This window comes from Pinus tabuliformis, chromosome 5_1, assembly GCF_031772625.1.
Source record: "Pinus tabuliformis cultivar Carrire ecotype Pingquan chromosome 5_1, CPIR1, whole genome shotgun sequence".
Lineage (NCBI taxonomy): Eukaryota > Viridiplantae > Streptophyta > Pinopsida > Pinales > Pinaceae > Pinus > Pinus tabuliformis.
The window spans coordinates 773,267,718-773,290,228 of record NC_142305.1 but is presented as its reverse complement, the minus strand read 5'-3'; the positions used below and the strand labels follow the sequence as shown (position 1 = coordinate 773,290,228).

Below are 22,511 nucleotides of genomic sequence, written 5' to 3'. Positions count from 1 at the left end.
ATGGTTTTGTCAATTTTTTTTTGTCAATTACAAATTTGAGAGATTCCTGAAACTGGGTCACTTTAGCCAATGAGTTTAAGATTTTCCTATCAAGTAATTCCAACATAACCAGATAGTTTTAACCATGGCAAATAATTTTGGAAAATCCTCGATGAATTCCAACATAACCAGGTCGTTAACTAAGAATCCAAGTAGAACCATCTTGCTAGATAGCACAAAAGTAGTTATACAGGGAAATCGATGGACATTATTCAATTCGAACAGCTTTACTACAGGGCTAAGTTAATGCTGGGCGAATTGAGGTAAACCAACATATTTTATCATATCAAAGGTGGACGAAGTTTCTCCGGCGTGTGCTGTGGATCCGCATCTTGCGGTGGGCAGCTTCTCCGATCCTGAATGTGTCTGCAACATTGATTATACCCATCAATCTTCGCCCTTAAATAATTCACCAACTCCAATTTGCTGTATGTTATGGTCGGTTGTCTGTCTGTCATGGCCGATCGATTATGACTAAACTTCAACACAAATGTTGCGTGTTCGATTTTTTAATAATGTGCGGTTTGATGATATCCGACCCGCTTCGCTGTACAGGCCACTAAAATTTCAATAATTCGCTCTTCGCGGAAACAGCAGACAACACACTTCCACAAACCACCCACAGGAAATTGCGAGGAATTGGGATTTGGGTACAACGTATCGCCTTTTCTCATAGACTGTGGGATCAGACCGCCACATTCCAGCTACAGAAAATCTCACGAAATTTGTACTTTTGTACGACATATTCTCTTTTTCCATACATTGCGCGCTGTCGCTCGTCGAGCATGAAATAAATATCCCGGAATTGGAAAGCCCTTCCTATTCCCGGCCCCACTGCGAATGCCATAAGTGTTCCTTCTCTTTTAAACTGAGCGTCCAATTCCATTTTCTTCACACCAGCCTTCCAGTGCAGAGCAGATCAGAGTACTGTTATGTATCTGTCGCCCACTGCCGATTATCAAAATGGCGCTTGGAACCATGGAGAGGCTGCCCAACAGAAATATGATGAGAGATTTGAAGTTATCGAAGGATCCAAATCCTGGGCAATTTGTGTATGGGGTCTTCCACGGCGATGCCATAAGTTCGGGGGACAATCTGGCCAAGGTCCTGCACATGACTTCAGGTAACGGGGACAATAGTTATGCCCTCAATTCCACCCGGCAAGGATCTGTTTTCAAGGCCGTTCAGCCTGCTTTTTCCCAATTAATTGAGTCGCTTCCCATTCAAAACCTTGACCTGATACGAATCGCAGATTTGGGTTGCGCCACTGGAATGAACACGGTCTCGGAAGTGGATTTCGTGGTGAAAACACTGAAAAGCATGTGCGCCGAGCAGTGTTTGGCACTTCCTGAGCTCCAGGTGCTTTTCAATGATTTGCCTTCGAATGATTTCAATGGATTGTTCATGCTGTTAAGTAAACAGAAATTGGACTACTATGCGGTGGGAGTGCCTCGATCATTCTACAACGTGCTGTTTCCTCGTGGCAGCATTCATATCTGCTTTTCTATTATGGCATTGCATTGGCTTTCTCAGGTAAATTAACAACCCAGCTCTAGGCCGCCATGTTGGCTATCTCACACTAATCAACATTTTTTCTGAATTAATTCCCTGTAACTGCAGGTTCCCGCATTGGTGGAGCAAGAAGGCTCGCCTGCGTACAACAGGGGAAAGGTGTGGATTAATGGGAACAGAGCAGAGATAGCGAAAGCGTATGCAGAGCAATCGCAGAAGGACCTACGCCAATTCTTTGGTGCTCGAGCTCATGAAATGGCAAGTGGCGGCGCCATGTTCTTATGCGCAATGGGTCGCCCCAACTCAGCGCCCGCGCATCACCAAGTGAGCGCAGAGGGCGAATACTGTGGTGCCGACTTCGAAGCAGCCTGGGACGACCTTATCTCGGAGGTAACGAATTTAAACAAATTGCCCTGAAATGTCCAAACCCAAATTAAAGATTTCATTGGACTAATACACAAATAATTTTTGGGTGAAGGGAATAGTGGAGGTAGAGAGCCGAGACAGTTTTAATCTGCCATGGTACTTTCCCAACGCAGAAGAAGTGAGAGAAGCCATTGAAGCGTCGTCGGCCTTCGAGATCAGGGGACTGGAGGTCCTCAGCGGTGTGTGCTGCATGAGCGAAGAAGATTTCAAGGACTGGGTGTACGACGCCCAGAGTTTTGGAAAGAAGAAATCAAATCTAGTGAGAAGCTTTGTAGGAAGCCTCGTCGAACAGAAGATCGGATCAGAGAAAGCTGACGCACTGTTTCAGAGATTGGAGAGCAGGTCGGGGGAGTTCTTGGAAAAGAGGATTATTCATCCCTCCCGTTATGCCACTTGCATTATCGCTGCTCTCGTGAAGAAATAAGTTAGACCAATTGTAAATTCACCAATTCGTCTATGCGGTTTAATCAAATGGAATCCAATCCAACAATGGCGATGATGTGTTTATGTTGGGGCCATTTCTTACTGTTTGTTATAATTAATTAATGCGTCGATTTCACATATAATTCTGTCGGGCATGACTGTGAGCGATTTCATTTGTTATTTCGTTCTTGTTTTTCAACAGAAATCTATCGAGCGAGGCTATGGGTCAGCTTTAGCTATTAAGTATTTAACAATGATGCTTGGAAATGATTAAAACTCATTAAACTTCCTATGCAGTAACAAGATGGGTTGCTAAAACAAGCCCCTGCCCAGTAGGAAGTCCAGTCTCTGTATTTTTCTGATGGGCTTTTCCAGAGTTGAAAATAAATTTTAAATATTGCAATTTTTGCTAATACAACAATAGTTTAAAGAATGTTTTTTCAGATCATAAAACCACTAAGGATCATAAAATGCTTGGCCCAAATGGCTTTGGTTTTCTAAATTCAAACTTCTAGACATGTGAATGCGTTCTTGATCATTGGTATTCTAAATTCAAAATTCAAGACCTCCGAATGCGTTCTTGATCATTGGTATTCTAAATTCAAATTTCTAGACATGTGAATGCGTTCTTGATCATTGGTATTCTAAATTCAAAATTCAAGACCTCCGAATGCGTTCTTGATCATTGGTATTCTAAATTCAAATTTATAGACATGTGAATGCGTTAGTGATTATCACAGGAAAGTTCTAAGAAATTCCTAGACACCAGACGTGCTCTTGAAAGTAAAGATACAGAACGCACAAAAGTTTTAAAAAGGTCAGAGGAAGACGAGTTTAGGCAGTATTAGAGAGTGGAAATGGAGCTTCGAAACTAGTACAACGAAGCTTCCTCCAATCTAGATAAGAAAGAAATTGGAAATAAAAATTGCCCACAACTTCGACTAATCACTTTAGAAAGAGTCATAATTTTGAAAGCAATTTGGCTCAGAAACTTTATTATAATACTGTGTAGGTTGAAAAGATATAATACTGCATCGGTTGGAGGCTGTCATAAACCCAGCTCTGCAATACAAATTGGTGCCTGACCTAGAAATTCTGCATGCAAGCTTGGAAGATAAGGTCACCAATATTTTCAATTACTGTAAAGTAACTGGTCTCTGTCTTATTTTCATGGTTCACACATAGAGCTGGGTTTATCTCTCCAGCTCCTAGGAAGTGGAAGGTATCATCAACCAATATTCCGCCTGTCGCCTTTAATGATGCAACCAACCCCTCCATAAGCATTGCAACTGTCCCCTGAAATACCAAAGATGCACCCTGATTCTTTATTGAAAAACTAGATAGTCACATCCCTAATCCCAACACAGTCAAGATTTTAAATAAACATGAACATATTTAGTTCTCAGTATTTGGATACTGTTTCACTGATTGACAAGTTGTGGCTTTGTTACATAGGTTGCGTTATAAGATAGCCAACATAATCAGTCATTGTAGGCAAACCTAAATGTCATCATTGAACACGAGATGGGTTTTCCGATATTTTGCCAGCAACTCAAAGACATTGCGATTTGCAAAGTCAGGCTCAAATGCCTTTGGTATTCTAAATTCAAACTTCTAGTCATTCCAAATTTTGCACTTGCTCTCTTATTGTAAGATAATTTGGAGTGTTACTCTGATTTGTTTGGTGTTGCATGTTAGAACACTTCTCCAGCTTTTGGTAGATGATAATAAGGGTGATTTATTTGTAGCTCAAAAATACTCAAAGAAGAGAAAGGTCACTTAAGTGGCAGTGCTCCTTTCAGGGTCAAATCAATCATATATTATGTCCCTAATATTGCCACTCAAGCAACAAGTGAGTGGATCACAAAATTCTCATGCTACTCTGGGAGACCATGTTGTTGAAGCTAAACATGTTCTTCTTAAAATATGGAAGTGCACATTGATCTATCTCAAATCAATCATATATCATGTCCCTAGTATCGCCACTCAAGCAACAAATATATCATGTCCCTAGTATCGCCACTCAAGCAACAAGTGAGTGGATCACAAGATTCTCATACTACTCCCGGAGACCATGTTGTAGAATATGAAGTGCATATTGATCTCTTTCTTATGTGTCTCATATTATCTTTTTCTCTTAAAAATAGTATTTTACCAATTCATCAAATTCAGTTGCTAGAGTTGTATTCATTAATTTTATTCTCATGCTGCTCATGGAGGCCATGTTGCAGAAGCCTAAAATATGGAAGTGCACATTGATCTATTTCTTATGAACCTCATATTATCTTTTCCTTTTAAAATTAGTATTTTATAAATTCATCAAATTGGGTGGAAGTGCATATTGATCTATTTCTTATGAGCCTCATAATATCTTTTCCTCTTAAAATTAGTATTTTATAAATTCATCAAATTGGGTGGCTAGAATTGTACTCATTGATTTTGTAATATGGCAATGTTTTGCAAAGTCAATTAACGGTATATGTGAAAACACTACTTTCACTCTTATTAATACTGAATTTTTGTTTCAGTGCATTTTCTTGTGTTTTTTTCTTTTCTATTCATGTACAAATGTTTAAAGATGTAGAAATTAATTTTTTTCTAAAATTTTTCTCATTTGTCATTAAATTATAATCATATTCTCACCTAGATTTCTAAATTATAATCATATTCTCACCTAGATTTCTATGCTTGTTGAATGTTTAAATATTATCTTCTTAATAAAATGAACCTAAGTTTTTCTTGCTAGAGCTGGATTGTTTTTTTGCTAGAGCTCAATTGTTGTAAGGAATGGGACCTCCGTAATTGTATGAATTTTTTTATTTTTTTTTTAAACTTCTCATTTGTCATTAAATTATAATCATGTTCTTACCTAGATTTCTATGATTGTTGAATGTTTAAATATTATATTCTCAATAAAATGAACCTAAATTTTTCTTTCTAGAGCTCGATTGTTTTAGCATGTAGGGATTTATTTGATGAACCATTAAATTCGACAATAGATACATATTTCCTCACATGTATTGATCACAAATTGGATATTGAACATGATGTCTTTATTAAACCTTTTACGAGGTAGCTTACAAGTTATTTCTCTGATAAAAATGGAACTTATGGATAAATTATTCCCAAATTTGATTTGGATTTAACACTTTGCATTAATCCTATAAAAAAAATATACAATATACAAATCTCAAGCAATAGATAATAAGGTAATACTACTAATATGTAATGTACTATAATTATGGACAAATGGAAATTGGTATTTCTGGTTAATTGTAGGCCAACCAACTTCATTGCAGTCTTCTCCCTATTTTGAAAGAAAATCAACAAGAAATTAGCAATTCATTCCTAATTAATTAAGAATAAATATGGTACGTCATATATGTCTTTATTTACCATCCAAGTCTGCTTAAAAGGTAGTTTTCTGGTAGTCTTCTATAGAGCGAGAAGTTGCATGAAGTTTCATCGTATGGAGAAAATAAAAAGCATAGGAAAGCTGTATAGAAATGAACATGACTAGGTTTATAAATAATGGGAACTTGGCAAACAAAGCATATGCTTTTAAAGGAAACCCACGGTAAAGAATACCAAATTATTAGAGAAGGTAACGATTTATAAAATAAAAGAGAAAGAATTTATTAAACAATTAAGAATATTTAATTAAAATCAGTGTCAACTTAATATTCAGTTATAGATTACATATTCAGCTGATGTTAAAAATTAGAAATTAATGTTGAAATTAATTTTTATTTTTTTTAACTTTCCAATATTTTATCTTTTATATAAAATTGATTAAAAATTAAATTATTTTATTTATAACCAAAAATAAACATAAAAATTATTATTGCCTTCCTTTAATTTAAATATAATTTTATTAATTTTAAATAAAATATTATCCTACATCTCACTATTACTATTGATATTGAGTTGTAAAGCATCTGAACTAAAATACAAAATATATATATCAACCATCCTTTACCGTATTCAAAAATTCCGTTGTTAGTTTGAAAACAATTTTTCAATATGGTCACCATCCACTCGATTAATTTTTTTTAATTGTTTATGCTGCCATCATGTTGTAAATTAAATTATTATTTAAAATTTGTTGTACCAAAAATTCCAAGGAATGATATCGAAATCAATCTCATCAATTCAATTAAATATAACAAATTAAAACCATCCTTATCGCTTTAATTAAATTGTTCTTTGATCAATTCACTACACCATTAGTCAATTTAATTGCTCTTTATTCATTTAATTATTAAAAAGAAAATCATGATTCAGCATCGGTATTTATAATTGCAGCATAAACTGAATGACGGTTAAAATAAAGCCGTCCAGTATCCTATTTCAACTGTTTTTTTTTCAATTAACGAAATAATAAAATGAAATCAGTAAACAGCGATGCCATAACAGAATTGTATGTGGAATCGTAATATTTAAGAGGGGGGCCAGTCCCTCAATTATAAGCTATATATTAGTCTAATTTTCACATTTTTTTCACAATATTTACATATTTTGCAGTGTTATCATGCGACGAGGGTTCGAACACGGATGAGGAGGCGAAAGTCGTCTGTTCCGACCACGTGAGATAAATGCCCAAATGAATGTGGAATCATAATATTAATTATTCACCCCCCGGATCGGGGTGATAATAACGGCGATTAGGACAATCAATACAGATCAGGTAAGGGAGGATGACGAGGCAAAAGGTAGTCAGTGAATGATGAAAATGGACATAGGGATCACCAGAAAAAGTATCATATCGAGGAGGGACGGCGATGAGGTAATGAAGGAAGAAGTTGGTGGAGATAATGCGGCAGAGATTGGACGTGGGAACGACTGTACAGAAGAAGGACGAAGGGAGGTGGGCGGTGATGAAATCGGCAGGTGGCAAGTGAAGTGGGCGAGGAGAGATGAGGAGAATTGGCGGAAAAGACATCATAAAGAAGGAAGGCGAGACAAAGAGAGGAGGACGTTAAATGAATTTGCAGAGGATTTGCGAAGAGGTAGGGTGGTGAAAGTTCTGGGCAGGTTAACAGAAAGGCAGAGGAGGCTGAGAAGACAAGCAGGCAACGCCGGAAGGAAGAACCGAATGGCAACGAGGAGGAGAATGAGAAACGAAGGGGACGAAGACAACAGAGGGCGGAGAAGCCAGGAAAAGAAAGGGAAAGGAATCGAGGATGGAGAAACGACAAAGGAGTACTAGACAGTTCAGGACGATACTGAAGATGAAGTGGAAATGTTTGATTCGGACCAGGATAGAGTGGAGCAACCCGCGAAGAAGATTTGGAAGGACGTGGGGTCAACAAAGGACAAAATGCAGGAGGACAGGGAGCATGGAGACAGGAGAAGCAAAGGGCGAGAGGAGGGAGGTGACTTCGGAAGCACCTCGGGCATGAAGAGTCGGGGAGGCAGGGGAAATTACAGGAGCAGAGGAAGAGCAGGACGGGGATGAGGACAACGCAGCAGAGGAAGGGGATGGTCAGAAGGGATACAGGAAGAGCATGAACCAGCACCAGCAAGAAAATACAGGAAAACACTGAAGAAGAAGAGAGCAAGCCTACTGTGAAAACACCAATAAGGACATTAGAAGGATAATTCAACAACTGGAGGAAGAAGCGACTCACGGGCAATCAGGATCAGAAATGGAAGATTGGGAATACCTCCTCCCGGATCCAGGGAACATGAGAGGACGCATGACCCTGTATAAAGAGGCCTTGCATGTATACTGGGTCATGAAAAGGCTGTTGGCTAAGGCTATGGAACAAGTGGCCATGGAGATGGCAGAATTGTCTCAGGGAATTCCAAATTTGAAGAAAGAAATGCAGAACATTCAGGTCACTCTGATAATGCAGGATAAAAAACTGGAAGAGATACAGCAGCAGATAAAGGAGATCAACCCGGGCATAAAGAAAGAAGAGGAGCAGCAGGAAGTCATGGCAGATTAATAATTGAAGATATGTATATGTTGTCTAAAGTTTTTTGAAAGCGGTTGGATAATCTTAGTTTCTATTTTCAGTTTAGAATGCAAACAAGAAACAGTAGTAATCTTTTCGAATGTTTAGTTTACATAGCCTAGACAAGAAGAATTAGTATTTTTTGCTTTTGGATGGCTGTCAAAAACATAAGGTGGCCAACAGACCCGGTTTCCCCTCGGGGCGGGTTGAGGCCACCATGAAAATGTAATGGTTTCAATTCGAAGTAATGGAAAAAGAATGGTCCCTCCTTAGCTTACAAAAAAGAAATAAAATAAATAATATTAATTATTCACGGAATCGCGTGAAAGATGTTAATAATATATATACCCTGTAGCCATCCGATTGGAACGGAAAATCATAAATAGGAATCAGCGATGTTACGTTGTTTGGTTTGAGGTTGATTACTACTCGATTTGTGTAAGGTTTAAATAGAATTTATTTAAATGAGTTGTTTTTAAGTGTGGTTTTTGGTAATTAGAATTTGGTGAAAAATTTTATAGTGAAATTTTGATCTGTGTTGTTTAATTTTTATTTTTTTTATTATATATAGATTTAATATTTTTTTTTTTAAATGGTAAAAATATTGTGGTTTTAATAAAATACTGTTAAATTCTGAACAACTTAAATCCAAATATAACTATAAAACTTTTCAAAACCTCATAATTAAAAAAAAAAGGGTTAAATATAGAAATTACACGTTTAAATAAAAACTATTTTAATTGAATGAGGCTTTTAACAATCTTCTATCCATTTAAGATTGAAATATTTAACAATGGACTTTACGACTGTTCTTAATATAGACTATTTAATTGAAAAAAATTACAAATTTGTTAAATAATATTAATTTCTTTTGTGATCCGTCAATTTGTGTTAAATAATGTGTTAAAATTTACATTTGTAAAATTAATTTGGAGTGACCACTCCTCATCACCTTAATGAGATTATTTCTAACACTTTTTTTAAGCTCAACTATTATATTTATTAATATTAAAAATGTTTAGTATTTTATTTTAAATTAAAAAAAAAATCAAGAATATCACTAGTGTTGATAAATTCATGAATGAAACGATAGAAAGTGTCAATGTGTTTCTTTTCTTGTGAAATAGATGGCTTTTTGACAATGCGATGCTGAATTATTGTCACAAATGATAAAAGTTAGTTCATATAATTTTGTCTAGATACACCCACTTAGCACCATGGTTTGTTTTATCCACTTCAAGATCAACAACATCACATGCTTTATTTCTTTCATCTCTATTAATGTGAATGTATATGTTGGTCAATATTCCTGCTCATCTTTGATGTAGGCATCTATCTTTCTGTATTTGGGAACTGCATTGACATCTAAACTTCTCAAATGTCCTGCATCATAGTCTTCCACTTATTTGTACCTTATGATAGCATTTATATTGCCTCAATATAATACATACTGCTTTTTTTTCTCTGAAAAAAACTTTTATCTCTTCATTTGTGGCTTGTATCGAAAGATATTCTTTCGATGCCTCTTCAAAATAAGTAGGTCAATAGGATAATAAGACGTTTTTTTCATCTCTTCATTTGTGGCTTGTATCGAAAGATATTCTTTCGATGCCTCTTCAAAATAAGTAGGTCAATAGGATAATAAGACAAAATTCGCTCACTAATCCATGTCACCATACTAGTATATTTCCCTTAAGCTCTTTGTTCTCTGATTTTTCATATAGTCTTGTGACTCACCAATAGAAAAAGACCTATTTCTATGATTTCTTATTGAATTTACTCACTCTTTTCCAGAAACAAATATCTTCTTGTCTTTGCACCTAATACCTTGGTATTCTTGATGGAGAGACTTGTTATCCTAAACTTCCCACCTATTCATTTATCAAGGGAGATGGATATACATTCTATCAACTGCTTCATTCTCTTGATTATTCTATAAAAAAATCCTGTAAAAGTTTTTTTAGCAGTAGCATCGGACCTTGGAATTGTCTATCCATCTTCAACCTTTTCCCCTCATATTTTGAGAGTGTCTAGGCTAATTTGATTGTCTTGACTATTATGGTGTAGTTCTTCGATTTTCTTAATGATTACCATTTTCTCATTGATATATACCTTTGCTTCCTTTTCCTCTGTTAATCGATGCCTTTTCTTAATTCATGGGACAAAAGAAATCCAATTAGTTCCTCTATTTTCAGTTCAGACATATATTTGGACTCCTTTATGGCCATGTCAACTATCTTGAAATTCTTAGGCAGGTTGCTAAGAACATTCTCCACAATTTTCTAATTTTCAATCACCTTTGCATAAGTTCCAATCTGATTCAAAACTCCTATTACTCTGGTCCTGAATTGGTTAATGTTCTAAGTTTCCTTTATCTTGAATGTTCCAAACTCTCCTTTATCTTCAATGTTCCAAACTCTCTCATGAGCGTTTGAAGCTTCACAATATTTACCTTATAATTAACTTGATATGCAAACACCAAGGTATATAAATATAAATTTATGTCAGTAAAAAAAACGCCATAGAGGAAAAAAAATACACATTTAATTAGGTAAATCGTCCCACAAATACCACGACTCCTTCTCAGCAGATTAAAAATTCGGAAGATTTTACCAAAGCTCTCATTCACTTGACGACAACCAATATATTCAATGCTATAAAGTCGTTAATACGTAGAATTGTATATACCACTAATTAAATTTAAATAAATACATTATCTAATAATAAACCTATACATCCATAAAAAGCCATGTTTATACCGTATATTTATATGTAACACATTAAATTTTAATGTTTCTATAAGATTTCTTCACTGTAGTGAGACGTTATTGTTATTGTTACTAATTGATTGTGAATTAAGAATAAAAATATATTGCTTATTTATTAATATATTAGTAACTATGCCATCATATAAAATTTGAAATTATAGAGTTTATATAGATAAATTATATAAGGTATATTATATTAGTAATAAGCAAACACATGAGGTTTTTCAGATAATTATGATATTTTTTCAGATAATTATGATATTTTGATATGTCCATCCCCCAACTATGAAGACAAGTCCCCTGGCATCTCTCCTTGGTACTAAGGATGTTTTTTTTTTGTAAGCAAAGGCGTGATTCTGCATTTCTATTACTGTAACATAGGAAACATATACATATGGGCCGGTCTCAACCCGCCCCGAAGGGAAACCGGGTTTCTTGACCACCTGAAATTCTTAACAGCCATCCAAAAATAAAATACCATCAGTCTTTCTACCCATGCTATATATCCATTTATCCAAAAATAGAGTACCAACAGTCTTTCTCCCCATGCTATATATCCATCTACTCTTCCTACAGTCAAACTAAGTATCATTTGAGTCATGCATAACAAGTATATCTAAATAAAACTGAAAGCAAAAAAACCTCTTTTCAGCTGCTCCATCTTCTGCTAAGTCCGTGTCTCCAGATTGGCTTCGTTCTCAGTCTTAACACCCATGCCACTAGCTTGAAGAAACTTCAGGATCTCATCCATCTTCCTATCTTGCATCATTAAGGTGACTTGAAGATTTTTCAGCTCCTTCTTCATGACAGGTATACCCTGAGCCAATTCTACCATTTCCATGGCTACCTGTTCAAGTGCTTTAGCTAATAATCTTTTCATGCCCCAATAGACATGCAAAGATTGTTTGTATAATGTCATCCTCCCTCTTGTATGTCCTGGATCAGGCAAATATGACTCCCAATCCTCCATTTCTGACCCTGAATGTTCCTGCATTGCTTCCTCTTCCAAATGTTCAATAATTCTTCGAATGTTTGGGTGAGTGTTTTGATGATAAGCCTCTTCTGCCTCCTGCAATTTCTTTTTCATATCTCTCTTACCTCGCTTCCTACCTCTGGCCTCACTAACCGTCTCTTCCTCAAACTCAGCTCTTGCAGTCCTGCCCCCTCTTCCTCCTCGCCCGCTCAGACTCCCTCTGCCCCGCTGGCTGACAAATTCCTTCTTCTGCCCGCGCATTCCCCGTCTCCTCCCCCGGCGGCCACCCACCTGTCGCTCCCCCGCTTCCTCATACTCCTCATCTTCTTCCCGGTCTTCATCCTCATTCCTCTGTCCCTTTCCCCGCCTATCTTTACTTTCTTGTCCACGCCGGGGTTCTTCATCCACAAGATAGTCCCTTATGTCAAAATCCGTCTCTGAATCATCTGAAATATTAAGCATAATTTTCCTGATGGTCTCCTCTACCTGGTTCTTGCCTTTCGCCTCTCGACTGGCCTCCTTGCTCCTCGTCCAGCGCCCTACATCCCTATCCTGACCCTCCGCCATTTCCTCGTCCCCCGTTAGCACCGAAAACCTCTCACTGCTCTTCCCCGCCCTACAGTTCCCAATTAATCCCCAACTCCAATTCATTCGCATGCATGCAAAGCTGAATGCATTGCCAATCGGCCACCTTGGTTTCCTATAGCTTCGTTGCAACCCAAATTCGTCATTACTCCGCAATCCATTTGTGTTTTCATAATTGGATTCAATCGCCATCACTCTGACAGGGTGTCCTCTCGTCCTCGGTTCCCAGTCCCATTTCCTTCTTGGAATGATCAATGGGGCCTTGGGTTTATTACTCCAACCGATCTGAGTATTAATACCATACGCGCGAACCTGCAAACTCTCTCCACCATCATGAGCTATGGTACGTGTATCCCTCCTTGTCATAATCCGTAGGTGGTTATGTATTCCCCGCTGGCACAGTCGCATCATGTAAATCCCGGTTTAATATATCGTTTAACTCTGTCCACCGCGGATCGTCTTTTACCAACCTCCAACTACTATCGATCCGCCTATCCACGCCTCCACTTCCCCAATTCGCCATAAGGTCCGCTGCCCTGTTTCCATCTCGTAATACATGGTTAATAATCGTGTATTCAATCCCCCGCAGCAATCCTTCAATGTCTTGTATTATTCCTGCGGTCCTCCAGCTTCTTGCAACATGGTCCCAGCACTTGCCATCCCTTAGTTTTCTCAACATGTCTACCACAATCCTGGAGTCTCCGACAATTTCCAGATTCAAATATCTATTTCTAACCGCGATACGCAGTCCCTGGTAAACGGCCCACAGCTCCGCCTCATTATTCGTCATGTCTCCCCCAAAATCAGCATATATCCATCTTGTAGACCCACTACTATCCCTAAAAATGCCTCCCAGACCTGCTTGTCCGGGGTTACCTTTCGATGCCCCATCAAAACTTAATTTAATCCTTCCTAAAGAATATAACGCTATATATCGACTTCCCGTCAGGTGGGCCGATCAACCAGCAAGCATCCGACCGACTGGTAGGCACTTATATTGTTATTAGTTAATGGTGAATTAAAAATAAAAATATATTGCTTATTTATTAATATATTAATATATTAATAAATATGTGATTATCTAAAATTTGAAATTATGGGGTTTATATAGATAAATTATATAAGCTATATTATATTAGCAATAAGGAGTATATTTGCCCTGAAAAAAAAGAGTATATTTGCAGAAACATACGAGGCTTTTGTGAAAATTATGATATTTTGATATAAATAATTCAATTTCAGTTTGATTTTAAATTAAAATGTTTATGTGCGGCTTATTTATAATTTTAAATTTTATATATATATATATGTTTTTCGGGTATTAATATTAGAAAATTCAATTTTTTTATATGTTTTAATTTATTTTTTAAGATGTTAATTTGTTGTTATACAAGGTGATCATACACTTTTTTTTGGTAACTCCCTTATCTTGCGATGCTCCATGGAATTGTTTATCATTAACAAGTATTTTACTGCTATCCATATTGATTTTGATAAAAAAAGATTCGGATTAATCACATCTTGAGTTTTGGTGATGTTTCGAACCATCTAGTGTGGTTCATCACTAGGACAAATGTGAAAAAATCAGTTAATCACAATGTTTAAATAGAACTCTCTTATTTTGCAATGCTCCAGGGAATTGTTTATCATCAACAAGTATTCTACTTGCTTGATTTTAGACTTTTGTGATCCATAATGGTTTTGGTAATTTTTTTCCGATTAATCACATCTTGAGTTTTTGGTGTGAACCATCTAATGTGATTCATCATCACGACAAAGGTGAAAAACCAGTTAGTCACAATGTTTAAATAGCAAGGATGCATCTGTTCTAGAGTTCGCCGTTAGGAAATAGCTGTTATGAATTAGCCATTAAAAAATTTAGTTGAATAAATTTATTATTATTTTGTTATGTTTTACTTTAATTTATTAATATTTTTAATTAAAACAATATTGAATTCAAAATTAGTTAGATTAATTTAATAATATAATAAGAATTGAATATTTGTAAATATATAATTAATATTATTAAAAATGAATAATATTCAACAATTATATTAAATATTATTATATTAAAAGATTGGATAATATTTTAATAGGAAGGTCAAAGAGGATATAAATTGCAATATAAAAGTAAAATAATCAATTATTAAAAAAAATTAATCAATTTCAAGATATGAATGGGGTATAGTCCATCCCATGTTCTTGTGGGATTCCCTACATTGGGAAACGGGTCGCCCCATTAACTAGAGAATCCAAGAACATGCAACAGATATTAAGCACAACCGCTCTCGTTCCTCAGCTTTAGCTGAACATGCAGTGAAATCTAATCAGTGTGTCTGCATCGAGGATTCTCGGGTCATCGCCAAGATTGATCACTTGCATCATAGGAAGCTTCGAGAAGCCATTGAAATTGAAAAATGTGTTATTAATCTTAACAGGGACGATGGTTGGAAGTTAAGTAGAAGTTGGATCCCTACCCTCTTTTCATATATTTTTTTAATAAATATAATAATTAATAATTGATTATTTTTACTTTTATATTGCAATTTATATCCTCTTTGACCTCCCTATTAAAATATTATCCAATCTCTTAATATAATAATATTTAAATATAATTGCTGAATATTATTCATTTTTAATAATATTAATTATATATTTAGAAATATTCCATTCTTGTTATATTATTAAATTAATATAACTAATTTTGAATTCAATATTATTTTAATTAAAAATATTAATAAATTAAAATAAAACATAACAAAATAATAATATATTTTTTAACGGCTAATTGATAACAACTATTTCCTAACAAGCTAACTCTGTAATAGATGCATCCTTACTATTTAGACATTCTCACTGGCTAATTTTTTCACCTTTGTCCTGATGATGAACCACATTAGATGGTTCGAAACATCGACCAAAAAGTCATGATGTGATTAATTCGAAAGAATTTATCAAAATAAGCATTCTACTTGTTCTACAATATTTACTCACACTGAAATCTGTAATTTGTCATCAGATTCTTCCAAGTTATGGATACTTCTACATAATTTAGAACATATATATGTTCTACCCAAATTGAATCTCGATCTTAACTACAATTCCAAATGGGAATTCTACCTCGCGCTTCTCTAAACAAGTCTTATCAGTATCATTTATTCTCCTTAGAGTCACTCATATAGATAGATTGTCTTCTATCAACGTGCATGTACATATTTAGTTAACCTCACATTAGTAAATATTCACCAAATCTCAAATGCATTCATAAATAATAGAGAGAGAGACACATAACGATATGATGAATCTTTTTCTCCTTCATCATCACAAGTACTATATATACAAATATCAAAAACATTTTTTTCTCTTTATTCACTCACTATGGCCTCCTACATTCATTTGGCAATTGGCTTTTACCTTAGGCTTATAATGATTAAATACAACTTTTAGAAACAAATTATATTTTCCTAGATCCATAAATCACTATATGATTTATTCCCTAAACCGCTCATGCTTTTCAAGGAAGATATTTTTTTCCTTATGGACAAAATCTTACCTATCCATATCTTTTCTAAAACTAGGACTCATAATTTCTATAATAATAAAAAAGCTAAAATTATTTATAAATAACGCATTAGAATTTTTTTTCAATGTTGAACCCCTCTTGGAGTGTTTTCTTCAAAAAGCTTGATGACATTAGGAAGCTCTAATTCTTATGCATCACTCCCAAGGTAGAAAAAATTCATGACCTCCTTGTCATTAGTCATCAATTTTTGAATCCTCTAGGAACCAAAACTTATGTTTTAAATATTCATTCATCCTTGTTATATTATTATTGATGTTGCCTCCAATTCTCAGAGCTTCCAAATTTTATGTTTCTCTCATCCACTTGTCTCATTGATGCAAAGCTTCTCAATAAGTTGTACTTTGTCCATGGATATCATTTTCCTCTTGTTGTACCTTCTCCTAATCATCCTCTCTATCAGCATCCACAACTTGTCAATTTCCCCATCCAACTTTGCCCTTGACTGTTGAAACTTAAGTTTCTTTCATCTCTTACTTTTTGCTACATATCTTCCTTGTGAATGTAAGGTCCCACCTTACCAACCATCAAGAGTATAGAGAAGTAAAAGTTACATTGAACATTATTACTTAATTGTGTTTTTTTTAATATGTTTATAATATGACTAACTTGGTTTTCATGTAATCTTGTTCCTTCATTTATTTCAATATAAGAATATAAGATAAGAAGTTAGGGATAACTTTCCCTTAAGACCAATTCCAAAACACATTTCTCCTCAAGTTTAAAAGAAGCATGTTCTCTTTTCATACTTTTATTAGAGATCTAAGTAAACCTGGAATAAATTTTACCATAATGCCATGTGTGAACATTAAACTCGATCAACTTATTTGATCTCCTATATTATGATAAATAAGTTCCACTTATTGAATATTGACAGAACAACTACAAAAGTATGCCACAAGAACCCACAATGCTATGCTTCTATCACAAAAATCAAATATTAGGGTGTGAGTATTGACCTACATGCAACAAGATAATTGAAGGATGAATATGCCTCTCTTCCTAAGAAAATCTAATAAACATGATATGTTTATGAAATGGAAAATGGAATCATAGAAGATATTAACCCCACAACATTTCCAAATTCATCAATTAAAAGTTCCCAATACCAATTATTAAGATAGAACAATTATTTGCAAAATGGCATTACTTCAATCATGAGACTTGTATAATGAATGTTGCAGCAAGAGAAATTATTGTTATAATTTCAAAAGCATCTTATTCTCTAAAATGTGCCAATTAAAACAATGGACCTACCAAAATTGGCCAGAAATAGTTGTTGTCTACAATCGCTAAAGCATAAGGCTGCACGCCTAAATACATGTAGCTCGGATGAACTTATTATTCTCATTTGCACAAGTAATTAAATCCTACATAAATTTTCATTGTAAAATTGTTTCCAACAATACCCCTTTTCTTATGATAGCTTTATATGATAAAAGTAGCATTGTCTTGTTGATCTATTCACAATTCAGAAAATTTACGAAAATTCACTTTCACAATTATACAAAAACTTGTAGACATAGGAAGCTGCATCCATTGAATAATATATTCATAAATATTTGGTACAAGAAAACAATATTCAGTGAGACATTTACTCTAAGAATTTATGTGCGTAAAAGCTACATCCATTGAGGCCTTTTGAAAATTAGTTTGCAAGCATACAATATACAACCATTGAGGCATTTTGTCAAACACATGGAGGTCATCATCTCTTAGGACAATTTTGAAAACCATTAGCAACATGAATATAAGATTCTTACTCAACCTATTTAACTCATAAAATTCATAAATTAAAACTTCAAATATTGGCATATTAAAACATAAACTAAATCATCTTAATCCTTCACCAAAAACTCGACAACAAGCACACACAGTTGGCAACATTAACTTGTAAAATTGTCGAGATTTACGATCAGGGTTCTAAGAATTGTTTTTTTAATCAAATGTGGGGTTATAGGGCCTTAGGGAACAGATACGCCTTGATGTTTGGATGAATCACATACAAAATTCTTTGGGATGTGATTTTTTAAAACAACAAAATTTTAGATCCTCAATGTGTCATTTACAACTTTTGTCAAACACGTGGAATGCAAACTTTCATCTACAACTTTACATGAGGAAAGACAACCCAAAGTTATGCTACTACTATATGTTTATTTAATTCACACATTTCTAAATCCTCCATATGAGTTCTTGGAACATTTTACAACCCGCAAGCTAATTCTTTTGACATGATTTGACAGGCTTATTGTAGCCATTACAAAAATTTGAAAAACACATGGCATCCATTAATGCTACAACCACTAAGGCTTTCTATTAAAATTCTAATAGTGCTATAACAAAACTTGAATCACAAAACATTCAATTATTGATAAGAATATGAAACATAAGCTGTAACCGAAATTTGCCTTATACTTACCTCAAGCCTTTGATCTTTCAAACCATATTTTAGTTTCCATTATTTTTTCATTTTATTTTAAGGGATGATTATGTAATTCCTCCAAGTATATTTTGGGTAGATGTCCATTTTCTTGCTTCTCTTGTAAGCTACAAGCTAACAATTATTCATGCATAAATAAATTAATACAATTACTCATTCACGAATTTTGTCAAACGCTTTGGAAAATATCCTAAAACCCTTTCTAAAGCATGCATCTAATTAGATGAAATAAAACCATAACTCGTGAAACTCTTACCCAAGTCCTTTGGAATTTCTATATTTCAATTACCTTTAGAAATATTTGGCTTTCCTTTCTCAAATGCTACAATACTAAGGTTAGTACAATAAACTACACCAATAATAATTCCATAACATCTTGGGGTCTAAACATCCATACATATAGATGACTCTTCGTCTTCATTTTCAACTAGAAAATAATATTCCATATAACATAAGCTTAAATCAAAATTAGATGCTTACAAAAATTTAAATTTCTACTTTTTATTTTATGCTAAAGTTATACTACAGTTTTAGGACAATGAAAATTATAACTGAAGAGATATTCAACTCCAATAGTTGAGAATATTATCCATCTTTGATCCCTTAACCAACTTAGGTTAACCATCCGATTTTCCACCCAACCATATCCATGGAAAACTTCTCCCCCTGGAATCCCCGAGTTGTAAGAGTTCACAAGAAATACCAAAATATAGCAGTAGAGAGATATACAGGGCAAGTTGAGGAAGATAAGTTTTACTTCCTTTCAATACAACTTATGTTCAAATCCATTTCATAGAACTACTTATTAATTTAGATTAGCATTTGGATACTCTCCAAATCTCTCCCTCTCACAATATTCTTCACTCTCAAACTCTTGGTATCACCATGCACCTCCCCTCAAGTGAGAATACATGAGACACATATGTACTAGGAGGAGCAACAAATTATTGTCATAAAGGAGGAGTAATATGCATTCCTTGTATTCCATTTAGAGCAGTGTAACTCATGCCATTACAAAGAGGTATGCATACCTTAGTTAAGGAGAGTGTAACATATACATTACAGAGAGCATAGGATGAATACTTTATGACATATCTTTAATGAGTGTAAGAGGAATATATCATTCTTTGATGAGTTCATAAAAGAGAGTGTAATATATTATTATAAGAGAGAGAGAGAGAGAGAGAGTTACATAGAGCCATAAGAGTCATCAAGGAGAGAGATGTGAATTGATTGAGGTGATGAAGGTGACTTGTAATTCCCTTTTAATAATAATATCATAGTTTCATAAAAGATAATAATATTAATATTAATAATTATTGAAGATTAAGTCGAGATTGAACTATTAGGATTGATTAACGATAAGTTAAGTGATTTTCCTTCAACTATACTTGATTATCCATTGATTAAAGGTGATTTACTATTTTTGGAAAGTCATACTTGAGATGCTAGACACGACTTTCTATGTTTACAAAGTCACTCAAAAAATTTCATAAATGAGATTTTATTAAGGAAATTCATCCCTGAGCTTCCCATGAGTCATATTTTTCTTCCAGAGAATAGATATTATGCATCCATGTGGCATGCATCTTTGTGCCTTAATAGATTGAGGACTCCATGCCCTGATCTACTTCAAGGATTCCAAGATTCCACACCTTGATCTTTTAGATATTTAGGACTCCACATCCCAATCCTTTTATTATAGATCCAAGATCCCACACATATTTATATTTCATGAATTTAAGACTTTGCACACTAATCCTTTTATTATAAATCCAAGACTCCACGTCTTTATCTTTCATTGATTTAGGACTCTGCGCCCTAATATCATGGCTCCTCATCTATTCTTCTTTGAAGCTCTACGCTTCACCTTAAGGCACTGATTGTGAGCTCATACTCGTTTGATGGTTCGTTGGAAAGGTTTTGTTCCAAGACCAAGAATTGTGCATGACTTCCACAATCATTTTGGTTTTGAAGAAATGATTTCCACTATCATTTATAATTTGAACGTCCTTGTTTTCAAATAACCATGTCCCCTGTAACATCCTGCTCAATAAAATATTAACCATATATAATCATACAAAATCATCTATCATGACTTTCATAGTCATTTATAATTTGAGCATCCTTGCTTGTAAATAACTAAGTCCCCTACCACATCCTGTTTACTACAAGATTAAGCATATAGAAACCAGGTGACCCAAACTAGTTCTAGAGCATATAAGCATGTGCATAAGTCTATCATGCATAATATTATATCATTACATAAAAATAACCCTCTCTAAGTTCCACAAAATTAACCTTTCGAAGGTGGGAAACGACATACTCCCCCTCTTGGGTTAAACTTAGACTGAAGTTTTCTTATATTTGTCAATATATATATATATATATATATATATATATATATATATATATATATATATATCCAATCAGGTTGTCCATGAAGACAAACCATACCATTATTAATCAAGTACCATGTATAGTTATGCCATACATAGATTTTGACATACACCACAATATATACTATATCAAAACAATTATCTAATCAAGCATATTATATCTAGGTACTATTATCTATAAACGATATAACATATCAAACATCTATTCATATAAATGACAATGGTCTCACATTACACATGATTGTCTTTTCCCTATCTAATGTATTAAGAATTCAATAATCTTTCATGAGTTATTCTCTTAGGTTCTATAGAAAAAATGAGCTTGCTAACCGAAAAACAAATCCCACATTATTTGTATAAACAACAATGATGGTCCATGCCATCTGACAATCAAATTTTCATACAAGAAGCATTAAACCCTCCACATACAATTTTTAGTGAAACTATGCAAGAAAGAATATATATATATCTATATCTATATATATATATATATATAAAACTCACTCTTACATCCCAATTGATTTATGTCTTCTCAATCCAAGTTTCCGCATTTCATTCCATAAGACATCTCTATAACCAAAATGTTTAGGATCTTCCTACCAATTTTTTTATTTTCATTTTTATTTTTTAAACTAAATGTTTACTCTTTAGGAACATCCAGAATTTGAGGTTCATGAAAACTTTTTTTAGAAAACTAACAAGCTAAGATTACATACAATCCTCACTGACCCATTTTTGTATTATAAATGATTCCTTGAATTCCCATAACCTTCATCACTTCTCTTACTTGAGAATCAATTATGAATGACTCAGTTTGACGATCTTCATAAATTAAACATATCTTTTTGCAAGCTTGTAATCAAGAATAACTCTCATAATTATGCAAATACAATATCTCTATTATCAAATCTATCTTGATAACTACAAGTCAACATGTTTTCCAACTATAAATCGATCATGATTTCTATTCAATAATTAATCAGTGAATTTGGTTTGAAGGCCTTATTCCTTACTATTAATACCTTCCTAGCCTTTTACAATGTCAAAATTATAGTGAGCTTGGGAGGCTTCTCTCCAAGATTTTTGAGCATAGGAATAAAATCTTAAATCAAAATAGATAATTTGTTTCTTTAGGTCCGATAGACCATTATTTGGTCTCAGCGGACATTAACCATCATCATCATCATCATCATCACATTTATGAAAACAATGCATTTCTAAATTATGAAGAAACTTGTTGATTTTAAATAAGATTTAGACTATCACAAGAGCATTTCTAGCCTAAAGATAAGCTTTCTTTTTCTTTTTCTTTTTACCTCTCGAAAGATCACAACCCTTTGCAGGACTACTAACTACTCATATAACTGTACATTCAAGCACAAAATTCCTAAATCCACCAATCT

General features: G+C 34.2%; 2 protein-coding genes across 2 annotated transcripts; one reads left to right on the top strand and one right to left on the bottom strand.

Moving 5' to 3' along the window:
- Nucleotides 1–920: 920 nt before the first annotated feature.
- Nucleotides 921–2,401, top strand: LOC149167221 (gibberellic acid methyltransferase 2-like). Its single transcript, XM_089431482.1, has 3 exons — nt 921–1,572; nt 1,660–1,941; nt 2,030–2,401. Exons 1-3 carry the CDS (start codon nt 1,003–1,005, stop codon nt 2,399–2,401), a joined length of 1,224 nt encoding a protein of 407 aa, XP_089287608.1. The 5' UTR covers nt 921–1,002.
- A 10,664-nt stretch (nt 2,402–13,065) lies between these two features.
- On the bottom strand, nt 13,066–13,476 carry LOC149167220 (uncharacterized). Its single transcript, XM_089430410.1, has one exon. The coding sequence runs from the start codon at nt 13,474–13,476 to the stop codon at nt 13,066–13,068; it is 411 nt and encodes a 136-aa protein (XP_089286536.1).
- Between the last annotated feature and the right edge of the window lie 9,035 nt (nt 13,477–22,511).